At 40.8% G+C, this 11,048-nt stretch overlaps 1 protein-coding gene across 1 annotated transcript in view; it reads right to left on the bottom strand.

Moving 5' to 3' along the window:
- Nucleotides 1-807: 807 nt before the first annotated feature.
- prodhb (proline dehydrogenase (oxidase) 1b) overlaps nt 808-11,048 on the bottom strand; it is a 28,177-nt gene continuing 17,936 nt past the window's right edge. Inside the window, exons 10-14 of the mRNA XM_078170549.1 lie at nt 8,440-8,586; nt 7,645-7,820; nt 4,599-4,697; nt 4,401-4,489; nt 808-1,683 (exon numbers count right to left, since the gene is read on the bottom strand). Of these exons, the coding sequence (XP_078026675.1) occupies nt 1,493-1,683; nt 4,401-4,489; nt 4,599-4,697; nt 7,645-7,820; nt 8,440-8,586 (702 nt within the window). The 3' untranslated portion in view covers nt 808-1,492. The remainder of the gene's footprint in view (nt 1,684-4,400; nt 4,490-4,598; nt 4,698-7,644; nt 7,821-8,439; nt 8,587-11,048) is intronic.

Here is an 11,048-nt window from a genome sequence, read left to right as displayed (position 1 = left end):
TCCAGCGCCCCGTAGGAAGGGATTTGTGGGCAAAATGTGTACCCAAAGGCACATCTTACATCTTAAAAAAAGCTGACTTGACTCTTAATTAAACCGATAGAATACAGCAGCAGTGACAGCTCTGTGGCGCTTTGCCTCAGTAAAACTTAACAGCCACTATAGTTTCTTCTGAGTGATGATTAATGCATCCAATTTCTGTGATCTGTATTGAGCGTGGCATCATGGGTAATTAAATGATGGTCTACAGAGCACTGACTGCTCTCGTAAAATGACAAGGCCATAATTATCATGAAGCTTGGTTACCCTCTGACTCAAATACTAATTGTGTATCGATAACTAAGCGGAAGATGTCGCAGAATTAAAACCCAAAACAACCCGAGCTCCACAAATAGCTCTCGGCTACAGTCGTGCAGTCAATAACACCCAGTCCTTCTTTTCACAACAGTCTGACTTTTGCTGTTCTTACAGTGCATATTTATTCATTGAGCAATTTCACAGGTCCATAAAGTGAGACATGTAAAACCAACAAATAGAATTACCTGCTTCAAACATATTTACATTGTCAAAGATAAAAAACTGCAGTGTTAATCCATCAAAATGCAATAGAAGAGAAAGTCAACCCTCCAACATATTATTCCCTTGAAATGAAAAAATAAAACAACCTGCCAGACTTGCAGGCATCTGTATTAAAAGCAGATTCACTCCCTGAATACTGAACACTGTATGTTCTCTTGTAACACCAAGTGACCAAGAATATAGCTTCCTCCAGTAAATACAATAACAGAAGCATTGCACGCTTAGAGGAAGAGGGATGTGCTGTGAGGAGCCATTTTTACTTTCTGATTGATTCATAAACAGGCATCATTTTCAAACAAGCAATACGACCTCAAACACAAATACACAGAGCAGAGAAGCCTCCTCCAGGGACTGCGTGGCCATCCAAGAGTCAAAAAATCATAATATAGGAGGGGAATATTGATGTTTCCTTTACTACCATTTAAATCAAGCCTGTTATTTTTATTATTGTTGTCCCTCTCAAAGATGAATAGGGTGATAAAAAGAGACGCCCGCCCCGGTCTCGTTGACATTTTAGGGAGTCCTTTTGGAGCAGTAAAGATGCCCACTTGATGGATACCAGAGCTCTGCAGACAACGGGAAGACAAAATGAGGAATGCTTATGGATGCAGGGGCGGATAAGGCGAGGAAACAGAGAGAACATGGGCAGTACACAAAAGGCAGGATGGTGGGTAACATCACAGAGCGGAGGGAAAAACAACAGTGCAAAGACACAATAAGAGAGCGACATGCCGAAACAGTCTGTCAGCATGAAAACTCCAGGACAGGGTGGAACAGGAGATGAACATCCAGGGAGAGCCGTACAGAGGGAGAGACAGAACAGACAACCACAGCACCAGCCGTCAACTAGAGAAGATGAAAAATAAAATAAAAAATTCGACACGTTGACACACTCTTTGTCTCTTCTTCTGTGTTTTCAGTACACCGGCCTGTAGAGAAGCTCCCCAGAGGCAAGTCTGCGTTTCAGCTCCTTCCACAGCAGCTCCCTCTCCTTCTGGGCACCCTTCATGAAGCCTCGGTTCTCCTGGGCTCTCCGAGACAGGTAGGGCATCACCTCATTCACGGGTCCGTAGGGAACGTACTTATAGACGGGGAAGCCTGCCTGGCCTGGGGTTGAGATGGATGGGAAGGCAGGAAAGAACACAAGAAAAAGGGCTTTGTAGCATGATTTGGATGAGGATGATAAATACAGATGAATTACATTACTTCTCTATTCATGCACGGATATCATCAGAGAGGTTGTTAAAACCTGATGTTTAATTGACTAGTTACAGCTGTCACATCAGTTTCACATGTTCCTTTGGACAGACTCTAGAGAACACATCACAACTGGACGTCATCTGGATCAGCTTCCCTCATTGAGTGATCGCTGCAATCCTTCTAATCAGGCAGGTTTGCAGCATTTGCACAGGCACCCTCAGTTTGCTGCATTTGAATTAGAAAAGCTGCTGTTGTCTGCCAGTCAGGCTCACGTACTGTGACTGTTTTGCTGGGGCTTACTCGCTGAAATAAATGTCCTTTCAACTAATCCACAATAACTAGCAGAACATCAAAACATGCCGCGATGAAATAAAGTCATGAGTCATAAGAAGATCATGAACACTGAATATGGGACGAGGCGTGTGAGAAAACATCAATGACCTTAAGAAACCTTGCAATATTGTGTTTTGTGATACTGTGGACCATCATTTTTTAATATTTTACAGTTTTTTGTTTACTTAATAATCCAGCAAGCACTTTTATTTCAGCTTTATACCAAAAACATGGAAACAAAACAATAAATCCCATGTACTTAAACAGACTACTTTCTTAAAACCATTTAAAATAAATTTAATTTAAATGTTATTATTCATTCCTGATGATCGACCTCAAACACAAAGTTCTCATCTATAGCCCCATTTCCACCAAATACTTTCGGTATGGTACCAAAAGAAACCAAAAACCACAAGTAACCCTTCAGACATGGTACCTAGACACTAGTGTTTCCACCGCAAACAGTACTCTTTCATGTGGGCGGGGTTGTTGTCACTCACTGCTCCGTCCTGCACTCACTGTGTTTCCTCCTTTATCAGTCTGCATCTCGTTTATCGTCCACAGAACAAGGCTGCAGGCCGACATTTTCAGAACAAAATAAAACAGGCTGCAGTGAGAGTCTCTCTCCATGGGATATTTAAAAATAGCAGCTTTGTGCATTTAGTCCTTCTCAGGCAAGCTCAGGGGTTTAGTGTTGCCGGAGCCCACAGGAACAAAGCTCCGTAATATGTTTTTTTTTTTTTTTTTTTTTGCTCTCAGAGCGAGGATTAGGATGTTCCAGTCGAAATTAATATATATTTTTAAAAGCTTGAAGATCCACTCATTACTAAAAGTATATGTCATCCAAGAGAGACAATAAAAACTAAAGTGATGGTCAAAGTTGTCACAGTGAAATTTAAGGTGTGTCGATGGATTCACGTCGTCAACTCATACATTGAGTAACATTACAAGTAAATGTTCCACCTTAAAAGTTGCCGGCAGTCAACCCAGTGAATTAAGTTACTAATAAAACCCTCCACGGTTTGAACAGTGGTTACATGAGCCTCAAAACCAGCCACAACTCAGCCCTGAGCAGAGTGACCATCCTCTACTGACCAATCAGACTGCAGTGTTCACAGCTCCACTTTTTAGTACCAGATCTGTGTGCTAGGTACCCCAGCAAAGGGGGGGACCAAACATGGAGACAGTACGGAACGGTTTCATTAGTACCATCCACAACTTTTCACAGTGTTCAGCACTTGAAAAAAAACACAAGCATACAAAATAAGAAGCTCAGTGCAGAGGCAGAGAAGATACTCAACGCCTCATCATGCCGCTGGTGTGTAGCATAATGTAAATTTGCTGTTTTCCACATGCTGCTGTTCTCTGTGCTGGTAGGAGTTCTTTCTTTGTTGGCCCCATCTGGTCTGGAAGAATTGAATCACTGACCACCAGTACTAGAGAAATCGAGTACTGTCACAGCTTTAGAATTTTGGCATCGCCTTGATTACGAAGAATCGGTTCTCGTGACATCCCTAAAATAGGCAGATGTTATTTAATCCTTTGTTTGGACTGCACAAAAAGTAGCAAATGAAACTTTTTTTTAATGCATATGGTGCTGTGTTCTTTATAGTGTGACAGTTTTCCTCACCCTATTACAGTATCTCAATACATCTCAATATGTTCAATCGTGACCCCTGTATTGTGAAACGTATTGTATCACCAGACTCTTGCCAACACACAGCCCTGCATGGCACCTTCTAAAATGGATGTAGTAAGTGATAGGTAAAGATCTCAGCTCCAGTCTGCTTTATCTCATAAAGCAACCTTATTATTGTTTCAAGATTAAAAGACACAGACCTGGCTGCTCTATTCCTTTGAGAAAACAGCCAAGAATCACACGTGTGTGTGTTTACATCGATACCGGTCAAGGCTGTTTTCAGCTTGAACCTCACACTGACAGACAACTGCCTGCCGTCTCTGTCTCTGTCTTTGACTGACAAACAAAGTGGTGAGAGCCGGCAGCAGCGCTTGGTTAAGACAGCTTGTCAATACTGAGGTGTCTCAGTTCATATGTCACGTTTCAGGCTGCAGACAGACTTGTACATGTGCACGTCATGCAGTCCTATTGGTCTGTGGGGTATATATGTGTGGCTGGAAGGTCTGAGGAGATGCAGCTGAGAGTTATAGGGAGGGAAGCAGATACAGATCCTGCACAGGCTGAACTTAACCTGTCAAATCATCCTCGTGTAGGGCAGAAAAAATCGGTGCCTAGTCATTGTTGATTGTGTGAGAGAGTGTGTTTTTCTCACCCAGTGGGAAGCTGATCTGATCACACATGCCCAGTAGTTGACCGAAGTACACCTTGTTCTCTGTGGGCAAGAGGCCCAGCTCATTCATTCTGAATGAGAGAGACAGACAGAGAGAGACAGAGAGATGCAAAGCTGTGTAATAAAATCAATGGGAAGTGTATTTTTCAACAGTGTGTTGGGATATAATTAAAGCCGTACCTCCTCAAAGTGTGTTTCACTGTGTCCTCATTATGGGAAGCCACCATGACGTTGGCATTTCTGTTGAGTGCTATCTCGTCCAGCACATAGTCCAGACACCTTATACAGAAACACAGACACATTCAGAGCACTCAAGGACAGCAATTCAACTGTGCTATCTCTGAACTTCTATCTGTGAAGTGTGAATTACCAAACTATTTTCAACTCAACTATTCACTTTGAAATAATAAAATATATAACATGTATGAAAATTGTGGCTTACATTGTTTCATATTAGCATGAAAGATTTATTGTGTGCTGCAGGACTGTCTTTACACACTGAACAGTAAAATTGTCCCTAAACACTGAACATATTTACCAAAAATCTGGACCAATCCATTCAGGGAGGACCTTTGCTTTCTGCTTCCCTGCTAGTGGAGCTGAGTTAATATTCATGTGCTTTACCACCATCTGCATATTTTGAATCCCACCTCATGCTGAGCTGTAGCCCATCAGCTAAACTTTGTGTCTCATATGTTGATGTTTACCTCAAAATCCAATCAGATGCTTGAGGGTGGCCTTTGCTCTTTTTGTGCAAAGCATATTGATCTCCACAGGGTGATTTCTTTGCCTTAATCTAGAGGAATGTCAGAAAATTGTTACAACACGGCACCCCCGGAGCTGGATGGATTTCTGTAACTTGCACTAGGATGGCTCAACAGGGTGGAAGCTTGCAGACATAAGACGTTAAACCCAGAAACTCCAATAGAACTTCCCTTAAAATTAAATCCCTGTGCTGTCAATTGCAGCAGAATTGTGCCTAGAAGGTGTGTGGGAACATCGGGGTGTTTTTTCCTGGGGTGTCTTTGTGCAAGACACTTCAACTCAAAAGTGTCTGCTATCCAGTAGCGAAAGGCTGTGACAGCAGACAGCTTCAAGTGTGAATATGAAGAACTGAGAACTTGACTTAAAAAGATTGAACTTTGCAGATGCAGATTTGGCTCTTCTATTGATCTGGACAGTCGTCAATAGTTAAAGAGTGCCTACTGTGCTTGTCCTTATTTTCTGTCATACAACCATGGATGTAAACATGACCTAAGTTTCAAATCACAAGGTAAACATATGTAGAAGGAACCCCTGTGAGCCTCAGGCTGTTGACGGTTCTGTGTTCAGTGTTTCTACTTTGGCTACACACTGATGTCAGATTGTGACCGATTTTCTTATTTGGTCATCTGCTGTGGGAACACTTGTGCAAGTGTTTACATTACCTAGCCTATACTGCTATATGTAGCTACATATCATATACATATCATATACATATGTAGCTAATGTCAGTGAAACATGTAATCTTGTTTGCTGATGTTGCTAAATTTTTTCCTGATTCTGGATCATATTCCTGCTGCAACATCTCTAGTTGTGAATACTTTGGTATACACGCTTTCATTGATGATTTATCACTATACTCAGTTACAGTCAATCCCCAGCTACAAGTACACGGCTACATGTAGCTACATGCTAACATCAGAGAAACATGTAATCTTGGCTGCCTATGTTGTTAATTTCTCATCAATTTCCGACCACATTCCTGTTGGAACATGTCCAGTTGTGAAGATCTTGGTATACAAACTTCTACTGATGATTTTTCATGTTGGAAACTGCCGCTACACTCAGTTACCATCATTCCCTCGCTGCAGGTACACCGCTACATATAGCTACATGCTAACGCCAGGGAAACATGTAATCTTGGTTGCCTATGTTGTTAATTTATCCCCAGTTTTGGATCATATTCCTGTTGGAACATGCTGTGTTAATAAGTAATTACTGGTGATTTTTAACAGAAGAAAGTGCTGCAGTATATGCAGTCATTCCCTGGCTGCAAGTACAATGCTACATGTAGCTACATGCTACCATCAGGGAAACAGGTTATCTTGGTTGCAGATGTTTTTAATTTCTCCCCAGTTTTGTATCATATTCCTGTTGGAACATGTCCAGTTATGAAGATCTTGGTATACAAGTTTTTATTGATGATTTTTCACATCTGAAATTGCCACTTCACTCAGTTCCAGTCACTCCCTGGCTGCAAGTACACTGCTACATGTCGCTACATGCTAACGTCTGGGAAACATGTAATCTTGGTTGTCTACGTTGTTTATGGTGTTAATTTCTCACCAATTTTGGATCATATTCTGTTGGAACATGCTGTGTTAAGAAGTAATTATTTGTCATTTTTAACAGGAGAAAGTGCTGCTATAAACAGTCATTCCCTAGCTGCAAGTACACTGCTACATGTAGCTACATGCTAACATCAGGGGAACAGGTAATCTTGGTTACTGATGTTCTTAATTTCTCACCTTTTTTGGGATCACATTCCTGTTGGAACCTATCCATTTGTGAAGTACAGATCTTATACAGGATTTTATTGGTGATTTTTCACGTTAGAAATTGCCGCTATACTCAGTTACAGTCATTTGCCGGCTGCAAGTACACAGCTATATGTAGCTATATGCTAGCGTCAGGGAAACTTGTAATCTTGGTTGCTGATGATCTAAATTCTTCCTGATTTTGGATCGTAGTTCTGCTTGAACATGTCCACTTGTGAAGATTTTGATTACGAAGCTTTTACTGACGATTTTTCACATTAGAAAGTGTTGCTATATACAGTCATTCCCCAGCTGCAAGTACAGTGCTACATGTAGCTACATGCTATTTTCAGGAAAACAGGTGTCCTTGGTTGCTGCTGTTGTTAAATTCCCCCTGATTTCAGATCATATTCCTTCTGGAACATAGCTGGTTGTGTTTAAAAGCCTTATCAGTGATAAAGACCTGGAAATGCTGACCAATCAGAGCAGACTGGGCTTTTTGGCAGGGGGGCTTAAAGAGACGGGCGCTAAAACAAAGCCTTCTCAGACAGAGGGTGAAAACAGCACAGTATGAGGAAGATAAAATGTTTTATGACCATTAAAGCATACAAACAAGTTCTAGTAGAAAACTTAAATACAAGCATGGACCTGTAAATGACCCCAATAGATCCTCTTTAATACACAAACAAACAAGCCTTGGCTCTTACCTGTGGTACATTATATTGGTCGACTCATAATCTGGGTTAATGGGGTCCTCATAACCAATGTCTTTGGCCCTCTCTCGCTCCTGATACATGTAGGCCCCACGCACCAGCTTGGCAGCGAAACCCCAACCCTCACGTCGAGACAATTCCACATCCATGGTGACGTTGTCGTAGGCCTCCTGCAGAGCAAAAGAAGGGATGGTTCACTCTTTAGCAAATATTGATCAAAATTAAGTCCTTCAAGTTTAGATACAATACATGGGACGACCTATTACACCTGACCCAGCCTAAGCCACCTAGCATAACCAACCAGACACTATGACTGCCACAAGCAAGCAAGAATGAAGAAACTATAGGAGACAAAGGTATACCTAGCTAGAGGTAGTATGTGTTATCTTTATTTCACAACACTGTATGTTTAGGTGACAATATGGTGAGCCTGTGTACGTTCCACAGAATAATAATGAGATTGGAAAAAAGGGATGCTAATCACATGAATGAAACTGCTGTGACTTAAACGGTTTCTCATTTGCAATGGTGTATTTAAAGAAAATACAAAATAAAGCACCCAAACTCCCACCAACATTATCCTCTTCTTGTCACTGTTTCATCCTCAACCCAGCTGACTCACAGTAATCTCTTTACACGTTGACATTTGGAGTTACACGATTTGTCACAGCATGTTCTTCTATCACAAGAATTATAACTGTGTCTGCATGCTTTGTGTGCAGATACATCACTTACACATTTCAGTCTGTGGTATTTCTTTTTTTTTTTTTTTTTTATACCAATTCTGACCTTAAGATAACACTGGTAGGTGTTGAAGATGACAGGCTTTTCTTTGTTGTAGATCCTCTGCATCTCTAATGTGAGTCTGCTGATAGCTGGCTGGAAGTAGGTTTGCTCTGCATCCACCATCAAGCGGACACCGTTCTCGACGGCATGCTGGAATTAAAAAAAAAAATTGTATTTATTTAGAATAATATCACCTGACAGAAACGTTCTTTTATAAAATGAAGTGGTGCAGCACCCTTTCAAGACAAGCCTGTTCAGAACAGGCTTGGCATTTCTCAAGAACCACTCATTCAAACAACTTTAAATCCAACACTGTGCTTCTTTGGGTCCTGAGCAACACACATGGGCCCCAAACAGCTGTAGATTTATCACAATACTGAAAGCACGTTGCTTTTCTAACTCACTATACCCCAAACAAATGTACAAAAGGGCCAAAAGACTTAAAAAATATGGATCTCTGCTAGGGGTGTGTCATATCATCTTGTTCACGATAATACTGGCATATTTTTAATATCATATGAAAATTTCCTATTGTGATATTTCAGCTTCTTGACATATTGACGTCATACTGTTACCCATGGCAACAACAAGCATGGCTGAAAGCAAAATTATTACAGACTCCGCGGTGGTTCCAAAAAGAGGAGCAGCTTCAGTAGTGTGGAATAAACTGTGGCATCCTGAATGTTTTATGAACAGCCCCGGACTTCTCAGACTCTTTTAGTCACTTACCGCTGAGAGGGAACTCATTCAGCGGCTCCTCTGGCAGCAGCACAGCGTCTCTCCCTCTCCTCTCTCACCATGTGCACACAGGAGTCGGTGTCGTCAAGTGATTTTGTCATAAACCTTTGGTAATGTAAACCTACGTGACACTCGCGGCTCGACAAAAACCTCCATATATGTGAATGTGTCATAGTTGTGGTATCATAACAGCCTGTCACAGGTTACAGCGTGATGATTAGAGGAGAAATGGCAGAGCATAAAGGTCCAGGTGGGAAAAAAAAAATCAATCATTTAGGATTTTACTAAAAGAAGGAAATCACCTGTTGATTTATATATATAGATCCCAGGGGACTTTTTTTGTATTTGGGAGCTGTTTAAATGTGTCATTTGTGGTAGATTTTATTTAGTTGAACTATTAATATTGTAACAGAATCTGAGTTACTGTTGTTGTTTACAAACTAAAGAAAGGAGAGATCATTTTTGTTTAGTTTTTACTGAATATTTGAAGGAAAACTGTAAAACTATATCACTTATTTTGTTGCAATTCTATTTTCTTCAAGTAATAATAATTTTTTTTACCAATTTGTCATATTGTCAAGAATACTGTTATCGCACAAATACCCTGAAATATTGTGACATTATTTTAGGGCCATATCTCCCACCCCTTATCTCAACAGTATATCACTTACATACTGTGTACTTCTTCTTCAGAGGAAATCATTACTCTATTTACCTGACAGAGACATTTAGCTTGTTACGATGCTTTTACTCACAAAACATGACAATTAAAATATGATGCGTTATTGTTCATTAAACAATGCAGCATTACATTAGCAGAAGTTAAGTTACAAGTTAAGGTACATTGTGCCGATAATGCCTCTTTTACTCTTCACTTTAAGTAAACATTTGAATGCAAAACTTTACTGTGCGGTATTAATCTTACTATATAATGACGAAAACTCTGTCTGTGTGTGTCTGTTCCATGTTGTCACGTGGTCTTGGGAGGATGTGAATGAAGCAATATTACATCAATTGGCCAAAGGGGGGCGCTATAGCAACCGACTGAAATTGCAAACTTTGAATGGGCATATCTCATGCCCCGTATGTCGTAGAGACATGAAACTTTGCACAGAGATGCCTCTCCTCATGAGGAACACATTTGCTCCAAGAACCCATAACTTCCGGTGATACAGATTTTCTGCCATTTTGAATTTTTTAAAAAACACTTAAAATCGATCTCTTCCTCGGAAGTTTGACCGATCTGCATGAAACTGGGTGAACATAATCTAGGGACCAATATCTAAAGTTCCCTCTTGGCAAAAGTTGGAAAACTTACTAAAACTGAGCTTCTATAAGGCAATGAATATTGCAGAGGGCGTGGCTCATCACATAAAGGTGTATAACATCTCAAGGGTTTCACCCATCACCACGCAACTTTGTAGGCATATGACCACACATAATCTGAGGGGACCCCTCCATTATTGACCCCATCAAACAAAATGGGGGCGCTAGAGAGCTAATTTCTTATCTAGGCCTAACCGCCATATGGATTTTTACTAAACTTGGTAGATATGTAGAACAGGACGCCTCAAGGTGACTGGAGAAATTTAACTCTAATTGGCAACTGGGTGGCGCTATAACAACAGAAAAATGCTTAAAAATGGCTAAAATGCGACCGATCGATGTGGCTCCCCCTGTGGACCAAGGTTTGGGGTTTTTTTCTAATTTTTGGTATGACTAAGTCATGGTATGGTATGCTGTACATAATCACGGATACTGTCAGTGTGTCATTCTGTCTGTCCCACATTTTTCTACTCACTGACATGGTCAATCTATGTGAAAGTGCACATAGGCATTGAGGATTGGCATAGGTAGAAGGTGACAAAGCTACC

The sequence above is a fragment of the Epinephelus lanceolatus genome, chromosome 9 (genome assembly GCF_041903045.1).
Source record: "Epinephelus lanceolatus isolate andai-2023 chromosome 9, ASM4190304v1, whole genome shotgun sequence".
Classification (NCBI taxonomy): Eukaryota; Metazoa; Chordata; class Actinopteri; order Perciformes; family Serranidae; genus Epinephelus; species Epinephelus lanceolatus.
Note: the sequence above shows the minus strand (reverse complement) of the source record. Positions and strands in the feature narration are given on the sequence as shown.